General features: G+C 46.4%; 1 protein-coding gene across 5 annotated transcripts in view; it reads right to left on the bottom strand.

The window, feature by feature from the left end:
• Nucleotides 1-8,235: 8,235 nt before the first annotated feature.
• Nucleotides 8,236-19,126, bottom strand: part of LOC111158506 (echinoderm microtubule associated protein like 4) — a 196,801-nt gene continuing 185,910 nt past the window's right edge. For all 5 annotated transcript variants that reach the window (XM_022520570.1, XM_022520571.1, XM_022520572.1 and 2 more), the window contains 4 exons: nucleotides 15,085-15,172; nucleotides 14,440-14,538; nucleotides 11,587-11,717; nucleotides 8,236-10,967 (listed from right to left, as the gene is read on the bottom strand). In XM_022520570.1, the coding sequence (XP_022376278.1) occupies nucleotides 10,494-10,967; nucleotides 11,587-11,717; nucleotides 14,440-14,538; nucleotides 15,085-15,172 (792 nt within the window). In that variant the 3' untranslated portion in view covers nucleotides 8,236-10,493. The remainder of the gene's footprint in view (nucleotides 10,968-11,586; nucleotides 11,718-14,439; nucleotides 14,539-15,084; nucleotides 15,173-19,126) is intronic.

Genomic DNA, 19,126 nt, shown 5'->3' with positions numbered 1-19,126 from the left:
ATGGTGAGGTAGCCTGTCCAGCCTGGGCCAGCTTGGGCAGGCCCAGGAGGGCTTGTGGGTTAGGAGGGGAGGGTGTGCCATTAAAGACTGAAGCGACAACCCGACTCTACTTGTGAGGACAGTCGTGTCTTAGGCTTCGTAGCCAACAGCTGCTCAGGCCTGGGGTTTCTTGGTGCTGCCAGCCAACCCCACCACCACTGCTGAGCTGGCCCTGGAAGTCTTGTGGCTTCCTTTCTTTCTTGAGTCCCTCGCTCCCTGGGCTGTGTCTGGCTCCTCACGAGTTTTATGTGTATTTGGTTTTTGTTTGTTTTGTTTTCAAGATTTATTTTTAGAGAGAGAGCACAAGCAGGGGGGAGGGGCAGGCAGAGGGAGAAGCAGACTCCCCACTGAGTAGTGAGCCCGACTTGGGACTAGATCCCAGGACCCTGGGATCATGACCTGAGCCATCCAGGTGTCCCTGAGTTTTATGTTCTTAACCTTATGGCCCATCTGGTGTCTTGTTGTCCTTTCCCACATGGCTTTTCAGTGAGCAGATCTGGGGTTGAGGATAGGCACTCTGCTTCCCTGTCAGACTGGGGACTTGTCCCATCTTCACCCACAGTGACCCTCAGCAGACTGTTCTCTAATTGCTCTGTGCCAGATGCTGTGTTGGGCAGTAGGGACCAGAGAGAGGGGACATTGTTTCTGGCCTCCAGGGCTCACAGAATGATGAGCTCACCAAAGTGGGACAGAACCATCTAGAGGCAGAGCCAGGGCCCAGGAGGGCAAGGGAAGGGAGCACTGTTTAAATACATAATGTGCGCCTAGATGCTTTCCAGGAGATTATGGTGGGCAAGAAGTTTGGCCTGAGGGAAGAGCATGTGCGGATGGACAGTATCCCGGATGTACGGGAAGAGGTGGGGAGAGGAATGGCAGGACTCAGGACTGAAGAGGGAGGCTCAGGCCAGGTCACGAACAGCCTGTGTGTGTGTGATTTCAGTGATGACTCAGGGTGACTGAAGGGACGAGACTGTGGGTACACAGCAGGGCATGTTTTGCTGGGGAGAAATGGGTTGTCGGTGAGGCCCCTGGGCAAAAATTCTCGTAGGCAGTTGGGTCTGGAGATAGAAATTGGAGAGTGAGCCGGCTTCGGGAGCAGTGGAAAGCATAGTGTCTGCTCCGACACTAGGGAATGTATGTGTTCAAGCAGACAGCCTGGGGGAAACGTCCCTGTTTCCAGAGTGGGTGGGGAGGGCAGGAGCCTGTGATGGCTCATAGGGGCGTAAGAGCAGGGGGGACACGACGTTCTGTGGAAGAAGCCAGACACAACATACCATATCGTTCCATGTGTGTGAAAGTCACAACCAGGCAAAACTAATCCATGGTGACAGGGGCCAGAGTAGAGGTTACTCTTTTCGGGGAGTCCTGACAGGAAGAGGAGGGGTCACAAGGCTGACTCCTGAGTGTTGGGAATGTTCCAGGTCTTCATCTGGGTGGTTGTACATACGTGTGCATGGATACCGATACACTGAGGTTTGTGCTCTGTACTGTAAGTTATACAGACACAACAATTTTTTTTTTTCTCCCGAGAGAGAGTGGGAGAGAGCGAGCACACGTGCTAGCGTGCGAGGGGGGTAGGTGGGCAGGGGCAGAGGGAGAAAATCTTAAGCAGACTCCTCGCCCAGCACAGAGCCCAACGTGGGGCTCCATCCCACAACCCTGAGATCATGACCTGAGCCGAAATCGAGAGCTTAACCTACTGTATCAGCCAGGTGCCCCGCCTAACCACGCTTTAAAAAAAGGAAGGCAGGCGGATGTAGACGGGAAGAAAAGTAATTTTTTCCATTCTTCCAACATTGAGGCTGAGACTCCTGAAATAAAAGAGATTAGAACAAAGCTACCTCCTGGATACACGGGAGATGCCCAGGGGGGCAGTGAGTCCCTCCCCGAGGCAGCTTGGAGTTCAGGCTTCAGTACCTTTCAGTAGGGAAGGGGGAGAGGAGCGAAAGCCTCTTGGGGAGAGTAAATGACTTTTAGGGAAGACGAAGGGGCCTTTAGAAGAACAGATGGGAGGTACGACAGTTGGTGACAAAGTTTGTCAGGATATGGCGTCCATTTCTGGTCTCCTCTCTCGTGTCAAGGATCAGGTTCCCCTGGCTGAAGCCTCTCGCAGGGAGGGTGGATTGTAGGCAGATCGGGGGCTTCGAGAAGCTCTCCCTGCACCTGCTGCTTTTCAGGGCCTATAGCTCCAAGGCCTCACTGCACCAAAGTGGCATGTGTTGGGCTGGTGTGTTCTGCCACACCTGCGAGGGAAGGTGGCAGGAAGGAGGGAGGGAGGCCAGAGGGAAGCAGGAAGACTGGAGCGGGGGGGTGTCAGCAGAGGGCGGATATCCCGGGGAGAATGATGTCTGGGTCACTCACCCCAAGGGCTGGCTCCGCCACGACGCACGGGTGTGGCCGTGTCCTTGGAGGCTGACCTGTCTGTCCTCCTGGGTCTACCTGTGTGTGTCCCTAGCGCTGCGGAAGGAGCGCCGCAGAACAGAGCCCGACAGGGACTCCCAGCAGGGAGGAGTGAAGATCCTCAGGTCGAAGCCCTTCCTGAGAAACGTCCTGTGCCCCGTTCGCAGCTCCCGCCTGGGCCTGGCGGCGTCCGTGCCTTCCCGCTGCCCTCCCCGACAAATCCCTGTGTTTAAGTTTGATAATGCTTAATTTAAAAAGGTGATGAATGACTGTGATTTAATTTAAAAGGACTTTCTTCTATTTTAATGTGTGGGTTTCCCATAGAAACCACTTGAGCTGCGGTGGCCCTCGGTGGCAGCTTCATTACCAGAGCCATCTGCGGGCTCACCTGGCTTCCCAGACAACCTGTCGCGCTGCGCCTCGCTTCCAGGGCCAACACCGTTTGTTGTGGTGGCAGCTCCAGCCAGCCCTTGGGAGAGGACGGCCTTCCCGGGCTGGGGCTGACTCGGCGGCTCTCGCTCCAGCTCCAGCTGTGGGAGTGCCGGGCCTTCCCCAGCAGGTAGGGGCAGAGCCCGAGCCAGGCGGGGTGCACCTCCCCGGACTCCCCCGCTCTGCTCCTCGAGGGGGCTAGGCCGGGGGGCGGGGCCTCGGGGCAGCGCGGGAGTACCTACACTTACCGAGACCACAGTGGAAAATGGCTTTTTTGGCCCAGCTTAGTTTTTTCTGTTTCAAATTCCTCCCTTGCCCCCAAGAAGGGCTGCCCCAGTGCGCCAAGGGAACAGGACTGATCTTCTCGGGGCTCCCAGGGTCCCACGAGGGCTGAGTCTTAACACATTCTTCCAGGAAGGAGGGGGGCTCTTGGCTCAGCTGAGAATGAATTCATCTTCTAAATGAAAATGTCAAAGCCTGGCAAACATTCCTGCTAATGATTCCGGCGATGAGGTATTCGTGGGCAGCAAATAGTGGGCCACGTGAAAATGGATTTTGCCAAGGAAGCGGGGGGCCTGTCAGGCTCCTGGGAGCAGGTCTAATAACCTAATCTCGGTTCTGCAGCGGGGCCTGGCTAAGGAGTGGAATTCTTTCTCTTGTCATGTTATTACTTCGGAACAGGGACGGTTTCAGCCCCAGCGCTGGAGGGCAGGCAGCAGCGGCTGCTTCCCGAGAGGGTTTCCAAGAAAGGGAGTTTCCAAACCACTTAGAAGCAAAGCCGGCCAGAAGCAAGGGGGTGGGGGGTATGGGGGTGTGTGTATGTGTCTGCCTGTGCCCGTGTGTGCTTGCAAAATGGCCCATCCAAGGTGGGGGTGGAACCCCAAGGGCCATCTCGCCCTGGTGGGTGTTGTCGGAGGGGCATTCCCGCTGGTGAAGCCTCAGGGCTCCCAGGTTGTCTCTTTTCCCTACTGTCCCAGATGCTGAGCGTTACCGCCGCACCTCCGGCAGCATCTCTGCCTCGCCTGGGGTCCCTTCACGCCCACCCTGGAACTTGGAATTCTCCCACAGACCTGCAAAGCTGGGGGCCTCACGGGCTGTGGAAGCTGTGGTTTGGTAAGCAGCAAGGTTCTACTTGACCCGTCGGTGGGGTACCTCAAGTGCACAAGGACAGAAATTTTATGAAGAAAGATTGTTGTATTAAGACCCATTTCCTTTTCCACGTTCCCTTCAAAAGCATAAAGGGAAGTTCATGTTCCTACATCATAATTTTAAACTCTGTATTTTGAAATAGGTAGACTCACAGGAGGTTTCCAGCATAGTACAGAGTCCGTTGAGCCCTTCCCTCAGTTTCCCCTGATGGTGAGGTCTGAGATAATATATACTCCCAAGAGGAGGAAAGTGTCCGCTGCAGTGACCCACACTGCCGGCCTTGTGCAGTCTGCAGCACTGGTGCGTGTGCTCCCATTCATGTGTGTCATTCTGTGCAGTGAATCCCATGTATGGATTTGTGTGATCACCGTCCCCACCAACATGCCTGCAGACTCTTTATCCCTGCAGAGCTCCCCACTTCTATCCCCCCTGGCAGTCGCTAATCTGTACTCTATAGTTTGGTCATTTCAAGAATGTTACGTAAATGGAAATACAGTAAGCATTCACGATTGGCTCTTCTTTCCCTGTGTATAATGAATGCCCTTATGCTTCCTCAAATTTTCATGTGTCAATAGTTTTGTATTCAGTGTCCTGTCGTAGGGGTTCTACGTCATTATTTATTAAACATCAAATTTTAACCTTTTGGATGTTATTATAGAATTTAAGCAATGGTTGGGTGGTTTCCATAGATGACCAACCTAAGATTCTTTAGTAAGGATATTTACTTCTCACATTTCAGATCATATGCTACTTAGAGCATGCGGTTCGTTCTCTAATTTCAGGGGGAACCTGACTTTGCCATATACCAGTTCTAAAGCACACAAGGCCGTCTTTACAACCTTCCTAGGTCACACGCACCATTGAGGGCAGGGCTGTGTTTGTCTCGTCCTCGGGTTGCCCACTGAGCCCAGCACAGCTCCATGCACGAGGCAGCCTGGTGACATACAGCTGCTGTGTGGACGGCTCCTTTGGACCTAGTCCTGTACACGTGCCCCAGGAGTCAAAGTGGCTGGAAGGTGCTGGCAGCACAGGACATAGTTGTAGAGAGACGGAAGTCTACAGAAGGAAGCGGACCTGCCTTCTCGGGACCCCTGCCTTACGGTTCTGTAAACAGAACTAGTGTTCTGCAGGTGACACGGTACGAGAATGCCAGCTTCTAGTGTCCCTGCTTCCAACCAGGTTTCCAAGTCAGCCCCACCGAGCCTGGGCTGCGTGGGCATCGCTGTGCAGAGGCGGCCTCAAAGCCCTTTCCCCGGACGCACTCCGGCTTTGGCACCCGGGAGTGGGACCTGACAGGCCTTGGCTGCGTGAACATCAAGAATGAAACAGGATGACCAGGTATGAAGGCTTTGCTTTTTACTGAAAAAGTTGTTTTTCCTCCCTGAGGCCGTTTCTTCTGCCCCCACTCTCCTTTGTTTTCTGTTCCTTTAGTTCCTTTAGACCTGGTGAAAGTAAACTCTGCCAGGAGTTGAAACCTGCCCCAGGAGCCGGTTTTGTGTAGCCCCGCTGCGATGCTTAGCCATCAGCCCTGTAATTCTGTGTATTCATCTCCGTGGACGGGTGGCTGCGGAGGAAAATCTGTTTTCAGGGCCACGTGTTCACATTGCTGAGGGAGAGGAGGTACAAGATCAAAGCCCTCTGGCTGGGCACGGGCCCACAGAGCCTCCAGGCTTGTGGTGAGAAGTGTGGGATGGGGAATGAGGACAAAGTGGAGAAGGCACTTGGCTAAGGACGAGAAGAAGTTGCTACGTTCGTTTTCAGCGTAATGGACATTGCCCAAAGGTTGGAAAACAAGGGAGCAGGGTCTCCACACCAGCAGGTTTAAATTGAACGTCAGGGACTGAGTTGGCTAAAGAAGGCGGGAGAGCGGGCCATTGCTGGCAGCAGGTGCCACAGGATGGCATAAGAGCCTGGAAGTTTCTCGGCCCTGTGCTCTGGTTTTGGGGGAGGCAGGAGAGAGGACTTGTGTGTGAGGAGGGTCCCTTCAGTTTTGTGCTTCTGTCCAGAGCCCAGCGCCGCCTTTTCCAAGTCGAATCGCTTTGTAGCTTTTCCTGACGCTGCTCTTCGGTGCTTGCGGTTCGTTTAACCGAGCTCATTCTTTGTATTAGGAACCACTAAGTGATTCCTCTGTGGCGCACCAGCAGTGGGGCGCAGGGCAGCTGCGAGGACTCGGCGGGCAGGAGGATGTGGCTTCCAGTCTCGGCTCAGCTGCTGGGAGTGGGACCCGACCTCTGTGTTCCTGAGTTGCCTGTGCGCTCAGCGGAGAGACTCACAGGTAGGGTTGCTGGAACGGAAGAACTGAGCGAGCGCAGTCAACACTGTTCCCGTTCAACGGCAGCTGGGTATGAGCCCTCGGGCTTCGTTTGCACCCATCTCTTCGTATTTTTGTCCATGTTATGGAAGTGGTACCAGTAAGGTTCTCTGCCAGATTTCTGGATTGGCCCAACAGAAATGTATTGAGTTCAGGAAGCCCTGGTCTCCTGAGGGTGTCACCCATGGGCGCAGAAATGAAAGAGGCCGACGTTTCCAAAGGAGTCAGGGAAGTTTTTTTTTCCCGTTCAGGATTATTTCTTTTTTTCTTTGCCTTCTTTATATTAGAGCTTTAAGGGTTATTGTAGGGACTTACTAATGAGTGTCAAATGGAAATTCAGGTGTTCTTTGGAGATGGTAAACTAATTAGCACAGAACATTTAACATGACCCGAGACCCTGTGAGGACAGCCAAGAGCGCCTCTTTACAAAAGGGCACATCTATATTTTGGTAGAAAGGTCTGGACCTTTCTGTGGTCCTTGAGGACTGTAGCCCAGGCGGAGGAGGCTTTTCCAGCAAGGCCTGGCTTCCGTGCTGGGGACCGACGTGCAGCATCACTGGGCGGCAGCTTCCCCCACCCCTCCTGGAGCAAAGATGGAGAAGGACACAGGCCTTCTTGCTTCCCTATCTCCTTTCCAGATTCTCTGTCTACCCTCATTTTTCCCTCCTTCCTCCGTTTCTAAAGGCTGTGTTTCTCCGGGCACCTGCGTGGCTCAGTCGGTTAAGCATCCAACTCTTAATTTCGGCTCAGGCGTGATGTCAGGGTCCTGAGATCGGGCTCTGTGTTGGGCTCTGCACTGAGGCAAAGCCTGCTTGAGATTCTCTCTCTCCCTCTCTCCCCTGTGCGCACTCAAGTCTTTCTCCTAGTATGAGCGGCAGAAGCAAGCTTTGATGTTACAAAACAGTAACAACATCCTGGCATGGCCATTATCTAAGTAAAGGAACATGGGCCACTTGCTGAATCTCCATGTCCTTGTCTACAGAGTAACACTCCCCCAGCACCCCATGAAGGCCCGGGGTGAGGGAGGCACGCTTGGCCACACAGGTGCTCCTCTGTTGGCTGCTCTTCTTGACCCAAGTCCCACCTAACTGCTCGTCAAGCCTGTCGTTTCTGTCCTAAAAACATGTTCGTAAACTCAATCCCTTCATTTCAGTTCCAGCTTTAAGCTGGAAACCCAGTTCCTTTTAGAAGTTACACCAACACACTGGTGTGTTTAAAATCAAGTTCATCATTTCCCCTTTATGGATCTCCCTCTTCTTTGTATTGAGGGAAAAATCACATAGTTCAGTGGGTTTGTTCTGATGCCCGACAAGCCATTTGTCTCCAAATTGGCAGAAGATCAATTCCTGCCCCAAGGCAGCTTCTCAGGGGCTGGTGTGTTGGGAGTGGCTGGGAACATATAGTCACCAAGGATGTATCAGGTAACGAAGAAAACCTCATCATTTCCATGCTTTTAAAAACTAAGGTATGGAATGCTCCCAACCTGATTTTTCAGAAAGAAAAATTTGTAGCGGCCAATTTCTGGTTGTGGCGCAGAGGCTGTGTCCCGAAGCAGCACGGGGGAGAGGGAGGCCACTGGGAGTGCAGGGCCCTGCCGATCGCCAGGACTTCACAGAGGCGGCCTGTGGGGAAGCAGCGACAGGAGGCTGGCAGGCAGGTAACCAGGATCACCAAGATTACCCCATGTTAAACATTAGAGAAAGTGTAGACATGAAATAAATTAAAATGAAGCTACCCCCCCAGTAAGTGGAAGCATAATCAGAAGTCATTTCCTCTAACATTATGAGGTGGGGCTCGTTCTGACCAGAATAGGGGTATCCCCAAGCGTCAGCTGATTAACTGCCGTGTCTTTTGATAACGGACAGTCATGGAAATGAGCCGTATAAACGAGGAGTCAAGACACCTGAAACATTTTGATCATTTTATTTTATAATCTTCAAAATTTTCTGCCATGAGACAGGAATGCATGATAGAAATGGCTCAACATCTTCACATGAAACACTTGGATTCATTTTCATTCACAAGTTTTCCTAAAAACATCTACAATTGCATAATCCCACCCACTTGCAACCATTATCACAGATTTAGTTGACCATTAAACAGTAGTTGCCAGCAATAGAGAGCTGGGACGCTTTCTGCGCGTTAGTAGTGTCTTGTGAAACTTCCACCCAAGAGTATCACGAGTGTAAATCTCATTGTACACAGCAACCCCAGAGGTGACTGGTGTCCCTCAATAAACTCCCTGCTGGTCACGGAGAGCTGTATCGCCCAGGTGCTTAAAGAAATGCTTTTTCTTCTAGGACTACTTGTTCTTCTCAGTATTCTTCTCGCAGGGAGTAACACGTGCTGGCCTGATATTATTGATGCTCTCTGAAAATTATGTATAGAACATACTGAAAAAAGATGGATTGCTTGGAATCTCTCTCTCTCCTTCTGAAGAGAACTACTTTGAGGTTTTTTTTTTTTTTGGAAAAACTGTAAACAAAAGGAAAGAGATATACATGGACATATACCTATACACATAAAGATATACACTGAGTATTTTCAATGTGGCGTATATCTTCCTATATAGATACACACAGAGTGTCTACACTCACCCCTTCACACATACCCACACCCTTACATACAGCATGTGAATATAAATGTGAGTGTCCTTGGGAGTTCACTGGAGTTTGTATATTAATTACCAAATGATGATGAGATACCTGATTTGTATTACTCCTGAGAAGGTACTAGAAGGGAATGACAGTTCTGATGCACTTTGGAATGGCACAATCACGTAAACACTTGCATACTTATACTTAAGACTTCTGAACTCATTCAAAGTTTCTAAACATGACCTAACAACAACAACAAAAATTCAGCAAGTTAAAAAATAAATCCAAAGTTTTTTTATAATCAATGTATAAACAAATATATAGGAAATGCATATTTGTCGGTAATTATAGTAGAAAACATGTACTTAAGAAAAAACAGTCTTTTGACAAGAAACAAAACTATCCAATGCATAAGACATGCATTGCCCAAAATAGCAGAGGACAGCCACATCAGAACTGCAAGGCTTACAGCAACTCTACCAGAGGAAAATTACCATATATAGCAAGTCTGTTAAGTATGCAATTTATAAAAAATTACTGTGACCGTTATTCATACTTCCATAAAAAAGAATTTGTGATTTTCAGTCTTACCCCCTCAATATAATCTGTATAAAAACTACAACTAAACTGATGAATTTCAAGCACCGATTCAAACTTACTGCATTTATATTTCTCCTGTTATCAAAGGAACAAACTATGAGGAAGGCTAAGCTAGAATTAGCCAAGTAATTCTTGCAGTTGAGTCTTACAGGCATGCGGTTTTTCTTCTTCCATTCACTTGAATGCCAAACATGGAAAAATGTTTTGGCCAGTAAAGGAATCCTTGGAGGAATCCATTATTTCTGAGTATTAATGGTTTAATATACATTAAAAGCTCTTTAACAAACCACTGCTTTCTTCGTTCTAAGATAAGGTTTGCACACAAGAAATGAAGGGACTGTTCCTCGCGACGACGTAGAAAAGGGCAGCACCAGACGGCAGATGAGGCAAGCGCATCTGGACAGCTAGTGCTCATGTAAGGAAATGGCGCCGGGACTCGAGGCAACCCCACTACACGGGGCAATACTGAAGTTTTTAATAAAAAATTTCCACTAGACATCTGGGGTGGGAGGACATCTCAGTAAGAGAGCATTTTTTTTCTTCTGGTTTTTCTGCATCCGGGGAAAAACAAAGTAGCACAGTCTGAGCCAGCAGATGAGTAACAGTGTTTGTGATGCCTCTGGTTGTTCCTGAAGAAAACTTGTCCAGATAACAAGGGGTTTATTCTAAATCCATGCAGCCGCGGTCAGTTTCCAGTATTTACATCATACCACTTACGCACGCGGGTAATTTGAGACAATGTTTCAGTCTTTCCTGCTGTTAAGTTTGGTTAGTTCTCAACACACACCGAAGCCAGCCTTCACTGGGCCGGCCGGGGGCTCTTCAGAGGCTGCAGGCAAGACTGAACACAGATCGCGTGGAGACGCAGAGCTGCGAGAGTGACGCCCTCACTCCCGGCCTGTCACCTGAACCGTCACCAGACCACACGCAGCTGAAGGCGCAGAGAGAGTCACACCGAAGCCCCGCGGCTAAGACAGGGCCGAGGGGTCTCGCTGGTGCTCGGGAAGAGTGGCCTCACTCTGCTCCTTGCCGCTCTCCGGGGACGGCCCCTCATACATAGGCTCACCGAGGTCGTCACTGCCCCCTTCACTCTGCTCCTCGACGCGGTCCTCACTGGGCGCCATAGTCTGTTCCAGGCTGTTCTCCAGAAGTGTGGGAGAATTGCTTGTTCTACTTTCTTCTTCAGCTGTCTCATTTAAGGGCTGGGAAGGAGGTGGTGTGGGAGTATCAGACTGTGGGACACTTTCAATGGAAGAGATGGGGGCTTTGGTTAGAGTACCATCGGCTACAATCTCATTTTGAGGCAAAGATAACTTTTCTACAAGTTTCCACTGAATGATGCTCATGTCTTTTCCACCAGTTGAAATCAGGTGACTGTCATTATGAGTAAAACTGACATTGGTGACGTGGCTGCTGTGGGCACTGTACTTGTGACTGGGAGCCTGGAAGAAACAGACAGGAAAATTAAACTCATTCTTTACATGCCTTTTTACAGCAATGGAAGCCACCAGTAAGGGAGGTAATTCAGATCGCAGCCAGAGTCAGCACGTCTGAGGAATGGAGCTAGCAGTCATTTCCTTTCCATACTCATTTCTATGGGAGAAACAGAGTAACATACATACATCCACACAGTCAGACCATATTATTTCCAAAAATAACGTAATAAATAGTCTGTCAGGTTAACTACGTTCTGCTGAGACGGGTAGGGGAGAATTTACTAGGTGGGAGGATGGAAGGTGATTTAGGAAATGGCTCCAGGAGCTTTATAATGTTGACTGTACGTGTAACAAAATATTTTAGTAGGTTTAGGAGACATTTAAATATCTACTAAAAAATTACTGATAAACTAAAAATAATAAAACCTCTGCTGTCTTCTCTAACGGTCTTCTGGACCATAATGGTGAAGGAGTAAACGAGCAGCGCCGGCCTGGACGCTGCCCCCCGCCCCGGGCCCCTCAGCATCACAGTGAGGAGTAACTGCGCATCTCTTCTCACCAGCAACACAAAAATATCCCCAAACAAAAGGCCCTACAACACTTGTTTTTAATAAATTGATTTTACCTTTGCTTTGGAGCAGGGATACTGAAACAGATGAACTTTGCAGAAGTCATCAGCAACAGCGATCACCTTCCTGTTGTGGGATCGCACCAGTGCATTGATATCCGTCCCATCGGATCCTTCCGGCCAGACACCTTTGATACGGAAACACGGGGGTGTGGAAAAATGAGTCTAAAATATAACTGCGATGCCACGTGGGTTTATTTAATTTCAGAATCTTAAACTTAGCTGCTGACATTTCCCTTACAAATTTCTTAGTGGTTCAGTGTGTCAAAGGATGAAGTTTTACCTAAAAATCTAATAAAATTCAGTGAAAACAGCCTCAAGATGGAAAATTTAAAGACACAGAAATACTCACTAGTAACCAGCAGGTGGTGCTAACGAACAGTTTTAGCTTAACTCCCCTCCGCAAATAAGCTCTTCCTTTTTAAAGTTTCTAGTCAGAGGGGAAATTCTGTTTACTCGTACAGCAAAGTGCAGGAACACAAAGGAACAGCTCTAGTTCTTCCCAGCGGACTCTGCGGAAGCCGTGTGAAATGTACTCTCTTTCTTTGCTGTTCTCTGCAGGCAGGCACTTCAAAGAAAACCTCCAAAATTCTTTATCTTAATGGAAATGCATAGGCCACCCACTAGTCTACCATGCTATCCCACAGAATTTTCACGCAACTATTTTTTATATCCAGAGACAAAACAAATTTAATTATTCTGAATCATGAGGCACTGGTAATCACGTTCAACATAATTAGCACAAAACACGATTAAGACTAGATGGAGGCCTGCGCACGGCTGGAACGCCGTCCATTTCATTATCATTTAGGAAGGACGTTAGGTTGAGGTTGGTGTAGAGGAGAGTAACTACCATGACTTCCAGGGCTTTGACGAAACCTCAGATGCGAGGCCTTCTGGCCAAGCGTCTGCGATTTCATGTTCTTGGAGCCTTCGTTGTATCCCTGGGGGATGCAGCTTTCTATAAGTTTGCTGTGGCTGAACCAAGAAAGAAGGCATATGCAGATTTCTACAGAAATTACAATTCCATGAAAGATTTTGAGGAGATGAGGAGGGCTGGCATCTTTCAGAGTGCAGAGTGATTTTGGAATGTAAAGAATTTCTTTGGGTTGAGTTCAGTTGAAGTTTGTCACCGACCTGTGTTCCTGAGCTATGAAGCACGGATACTGGGTTATGGAATAGTTTGTCTTGATAAATAAACATCTAACAACAACAACAAAAAAGACTAGATGGAAATTATGGAATCCAGAAGGGCTGAGATGCTGGCCTCCTGTGGTTCCGTGCTATTCCAGAGAACAAGTAAGTTTTTGGTAAATTCGCTAAAACACATCGAAACACTTAACTGACATCTCTTAAATAAATATTAGCTACTGTTTTCCGCTTCACCCAGAATAAGGAAATTGTATATGGATGAGTCAGAGTTAGTTTTTAATTTCTTGTCAGCCCAGTACTCTCCTCCGTCTCTATAGCAGTTGCATTTAGCACAGGGACCTATAATGGATTATTTTTCTCATGTACACAGCAAAAAGAACTGTTCTGATCTACGATCAGGCTGGAAGAGAGAGCACAACTGTCAGAAGGCAGAGATGTTGTTAAAGGGAAAAGTATTAATATTCTGAACATTGCTTTAGGTATTGACGTCCCCCTCGTATCCAGTATTCTAACTACTAAGTAGAACATCTCTTTTTTGTACTTCGCAGACAAGGCTTTATTATCTTAACTTTTCCATTTGTCTTGTAACTTCTTCAGAAGGGAACCCCCAGATCAGGAAGGGCTTAGAAAACGGTCACAGGAAAAGATTTTGAGAAATATCTAAAACATGAGATTACGAATGATTTCCAAATTTTATCTTTAAATAATGTCTCCGAAAAATGCCTTTATATTTCGACAAATGGTGCTGGGACACCTGGACATTCACATGCAAGAGAGTAAGAACTGCTGACAAGGACGTGGGGAAACAGAATCCTGGGAAGTCACGCTAGTGGGAATGTAAATAGAGCAGCCACTTTGGCAAACAGTCTGGCAGTTCTTCAAAAGGTTAAACACAAGGTTACCACTGGACTCTGGAATTCCACTCTTAGGTACATTTCAAGGGAAATGAAAATATGTCTATAGAAAACCTTGAACAAGCTTGTTCAAAGCAGCATTATTTGTATTAGCTGAAAAGTAGAAACAACCCAAGTGTCTCGTCACCTGACGGCGGATAAACAAAATGTGGGGTGTGCATACAAGATGTGTACAAGGGCTCTCACTCAGCCATAAAAGAAAGTGCTGACACATGCTACAGTGTGGATGGGTCTTGAAAACATTCTACATGAAAGTCCAGAATAACCAAGTTATTAGAGAAAGAAAGTAGATTAGTGGCTTGTGGGTACAGGGGTGGGGAGGAGTAGGAAGTGACTGCTTATGGGTAGAAGGTTTCTTACTGGGGTGATGAAAATGTTCTCAAATTAGTGATGATGGCCACACTACAGTTCTAAAACCACCGTACTGTTCTCTTTAAGAAGGTGAAATTATGTGTTATGCTCAATTAAGCTATTTAAAAAATGCTTTTACAATTAAAATACTTCAGTTTTCACGTGGAGGAAAAAAAATGGGAAGGCAATCTGTGCTATTATGTATACTTCTTTCAAGTGTCTTTTGTATTAAGGACCAAAAGTCTGCTGGATTTTGCAGAGAACTTCATATTGGTTTGATCCTAATACACTCAATTTCTCTAATCTGACATTAATAGCGATAACGCTGAAGAACACATAACAGACTCTTTTTTATTTAGAAATTTAAGCAAGTAATTACTATGTACAAGAACACCCACAAACCATCTTTTCCCATCAGGTGTCATGTTCTTACCAAAGACTTGAAAGCCTAGTACGCAGGTATAGGTTGTCCAATCAGTGTCCTTACAATCTGATCGATTCCTGATTAGTTTGCAGCCATGTGTAATGTCCCCTTTAAATTCAGAAACAGGAAATATAGTCATAGTACCTGTATAAGTGTATTTGAAAATTTATCTTGATTCAAACTAGCTATGTTTATTTGTAATCCATACACTGAAATCCATACACTGAAAAACATTAAGATACATTAAAAAAGGAAAAATAAAGTGTTCCCTTTAACAGGGTTTATAAAATTATAAAATTGTTCCCCACTGAAATTGTTCTTTCTTTAAAAAGCGTAAGTGCCTATGTATTATACTCTTTCCTCTCTCCAGGAAAAGTTAAATACAAAGTCATATAGAGCAGCAATCTCGGGGCACCTGGGTGGCTCAGTGGGTTAGAGCAGCCATCTCCCTGAGTAATTTCTTAGGACTACATGTCTACATATGTAAATTAATTCGTTACTTTCTTGGAGAAGTGAACTACATTTGAGATTTTCACTCTTTAGCTCAGAGTAACATACTGTCAGGTCAGAGAGCCAGCATGCACTCTCTGCACAGCCGGATCATTTGTGCCCTGGACAGACCTGTCTCAGCTGGATGTAATCATTTGTACTTACAGTACAGTATCTCATAGTCTCCTGAGTTGGACATTATATACTTGTTGTCTGGGGACCAGTCAAGGTGTGTGATATAGCTGGAATGTCCCTAGGGAATAAAAGATCAACTATTAGAAAGCATTTAGCGTTCTGAACAATCAAGAGTTTAGTAGCCAACAGGTTTTCTGAGAAGCCATTCATCTGGAATTCCTAATGTGTACAGAGGAGTATCACAGTGTCTAGAACTGACTTGAGCTCACAGAAGGTCTCTAGTTCTTTTTCACCCTATCTTGCTGGGAACTGAAGGTGCAGGTATGCAAAGATACCAAGTGATACACGAAGAGTTCTAGGAGAACTCCAGTATAGGGGTGAAAGGTGGCTCAGCCGGTGGAGCATCCGACTCTTGATTTTGCTCACGTCACAATGACAGAGTCACGGGATCAAGCCCTGCGTCGGGCTCTGTGCTTAGTGTGGAGTCTGCTTGTCCCTCTCCCTCTGTTCCTCCCCTTGCTCTGGCGTTCTCTCTCTAGAATAAATAAAATCTTAACAAAAACAAAGCAACTTTGGAACGAAAAAGGGATCTCACTACAGTGGGACACACTGAGCACCTGGAACTTGGGAGTATCTTGCTGGCCTTTCCACCCAGACAGCAGCAACGAGCACCTACTACCTGTGTCAGACTTCCAAGAGGAGTCTCACAGGTTTGTGCCTTAAAGGACACTTCACAGATCACCTACTGTTGGGTCTTTTTTTAAGTCACTGGTGTCCCCTTTAGAAGGGCTTAGTTTTCAAGAACAAAGTAAGGGTTCCAGGTTGGTCACAGAGAGTACATTTTTCCTGGGCTGCTGCTTAGCACCCACGGTACAGCCCCAGAGCTGGGGAATGCGGCACAGATACATGGGCATGGGGAGGTCTCCTAGAAAAACTCTTCTCTCCAAAGAGTATTTGTACTCCTTCAGAACAGCTGGATCCAATATGACCATCTGACTCATTAAAACATTCCTTAAACAGGAGACATGATCTTTTTCTGGTCTAGTTTTTACTAACACTGTGGGAATTAAGACAAAAAAACCTATTAAATGCTGTATTTTGTTGCCTTTCTATGTAAGCATTTGAGGATTTCTAAGATAAATCACAAGTCTTAATGGTGGCACAATGAGACTCAAAAGCACTTTTATTTCCTATAGTCTGTGGTAAAGCATATTTACTTTCTATTGTACTTTTTGAATTACTAGCTTTCTGCACGTATTTTTTTAAATTAAAAAACTCAAAGTACATTAGATGCAGTTTCTAATGATTCACATGGTATTCTTTTTTAACTTTTTAAGATTTTATTTATTTGACAGAGATCACAAGTAGGCAGAGAGACAGGCAGAGAGAGAGGTGGAAGCAGGCTCTCCGCCGAGCAGAGAGCCTGATGCAGGGCTCAATCCCAGGACCCTGGGATCATGACCTGAGCCGAAGGCAGAGAGAGGCTTTAACGCACTGAGCCACCCAGGTGCCCCAATTCACATAGTCTTCTAATTACTCCATTATCCTTCTGAAGTCTAACGACACCTCTCTGGAGCTATGATCTCCCTCACAGTGCTATATGACACATATATTTATACATTTAAATACATTTAAATGCTGTGAATTTGAGAACTGTGAAGTGCCTGAAATCCCGAGTTTAGGAGGTATACTGGAAAAAAAGTTGGGAATCACTTGCTAAGCAAAATGGAGACCTACCAACTTCACAAAAAATCAAGTTTCAAAGCCAGAAGGACACATATGGTTACTGGATATTTTCTGAATCTGACAGGAGGATAAGGTTCACACAAATCCTTTTCATGGTACGCATGTTGCCTGGTTCTAGAAGCCATGCCTCTCAGATAAGAAAACTGCTAGCTACATGCACGAAGGATATTAACAGATTAACTAGGCAAAGTGCCGTCCTCCAAGAAGCATTCACACTAATGTAGAAATATTTAAAAATATCATCTGGGACTCTGTGAAAAGGCTTTAATAACATTATTTAGAGGAGCATCAGAAGCACTGTATACATAATATTCATGTAGTTCCATCTGTATTGGACACAGCACATATTTAGAAGGTAAATGAGTATAAAGTATTCTCAAAAAGGGCCCCTGAGGGGCTCCTGGGTGGCTCAGTGGGTGAAATCCTCTGCCTTCGGCTCAGGTCATGATCTCAGGGTCCTGGGATCGAGCCCCGCATCGGGCTCTCTGCTTAGCCGGGAGCCTGCTTCCCCTTCTCTCTGCCTACCCAATACAGAAAATACTTCCTCCTTTCTGCCTACTTGTGATTTCTGTCAAACAAATAAATAAATCTTTAAAAAAAGGGGGGGGGGCTGAGTAGAAAAAGTACCCAATACAGAAAAGACTTTGGGGAAGTTACCAATTTATACTGGAAAAACGAACTGAGTACTTTTTCCCTGGTATGGATTCCAATATATAAGCAAAGAAAAGATTAAATGTAACTGGGGTCTATAATGTTACCTTCCCAGACAGCACCCTGGAGAGTCCTTGCCCTGCCCAACTCACAGGCCACGGAAGGTACGTGCACTGCGTGAGGGAAAGTAGCCTCACATTCCACCCCAAGGGCACGAGACACAGTTGGGAGCAAAATCTAGTATACTTCCTTGAAAAGAAACAGTAAAGTACTCTAAGCTGGCACTTTCATTACTATTATTAAGTAATCATAGTAATAGATGAAGCCCAAAAATAATATTCTGAAAAAAATGAGAAATATTGTAGCTAAATCTTTGTCACCGAGAGGATCATCTAAATCAGTGAGTTGCAACACTGGTTATATATTAAAATTACATGAATAGTTTTTTAAAAAGTAGCAAGGCCTAGAGTTAGGGATCTAGCATTTTCCCTAAGGAGGTATTCAGGTGACACCCCCCCCCCCATCTAGAGCAGTGCTGTCCAGTAGAACTTTCTGTAGTAATTCAAGTGTTGTGTATGTGCACAGTCCGGTGCAGCAGCAACTAGCCACCTGTGGCTTCTGGGTACTTGAAATGGAACTGGATTGTACTCAGTTTCATGAACAGAAAGTTCTGGTTAGTAGCTGTGATGCTGGAAAATGCAGGTAGAGAACAGTCCATTCGTACTCTACGGATTTGAAATACCTCTTGTTATCTAGATTTCCATATAAACAGACATCTGTTTCTGGACTCTCTTTTCTGTTCAATTAGTCTATCTGCCTATTTCTAGCCAACTGTGATAGTTTTGTGGGATGTGGAAAATTTCAGATGAACTTTAGAACCACTTTATCAATGCTGAAAACTTAAGTAAGACAGCATCAAATTTAGAGAGGAATTTGTAGAGAACAGATATTTTTATCAAGTCTTTTAACCTAAAAACACATTATGTCTCTATTTTTTCAGTTCTTTTTTTTCAACCATGTTTCCTGTGCTTTACTTGCTAGATTTATTCTCAAAACATCTTTTTGTTTTTGTTGCTTTTGAGAACAGGATTTTCCCCCTTGCAATCGCATTTCTTTTTTTAAAAAATTATTGATTTATTCGAGAGAGAGAGAGGGAGAGCATGCGCAGAAGCAGGGAGAGGGAGAGGCAGAGGGAGAAGCAGGTTTCCCGGTGAGCAGGGAGCCTGACTTGGGGCTCATCCCAGGACCCCCAGATCATGAACCAAGCCAGAAGGCAGACACTTTTAGACACTTAACCACTTATCCAACTGAGCCATCCAGGTGCCCCCCGTCCCATCATGTTTCTGATGCTCTTTTGCTGGTTCAAGGGAAAGCTGTTCTTTTTTTTTTTTTTTTTAAATAGATATATATATTTTTTTAATTTAAGAATCTCTACAGGCCATGTGGAGCTCTAACTCAACAACCCGAGGTCAAGAGCTGCATTCTCTTCCAACTGAGCCAGCCGGGTTCCCCCAGGGAAAGCTATTCTTCAGTGTCCTGAACAGCTGTCTAGTCAATCCACATTCCGCCCCCTTCCCTGAAGGATGGAGCTGAAACACTGATTTCCCAACCCCTTCTGCAGCTAGGGTGCCAGAAACCACTGAGTGGGGCTTCCAGGGAAACTTTTAGAGAACGG

Source organism: Enhydra lutris, unplaced genomic scaffold, assembly GCF_002288905.1.
Source record: "Enhydra lutris kenyoni isolate GAN:26980312 unplaced genomic scaffold, ASM228890v2 scaffoldscaffold59, whole genome shotgun sequence".
Taxonomy (NCBI): Eukaryota; Metazoa; Chordata; class Mammalia; order Carnivora; family Mustelidae; genus Enhydra; species Enhydra lutris.
This window is presented reverse-complemented; position numbering and strand designations above follow the sequence as displayed.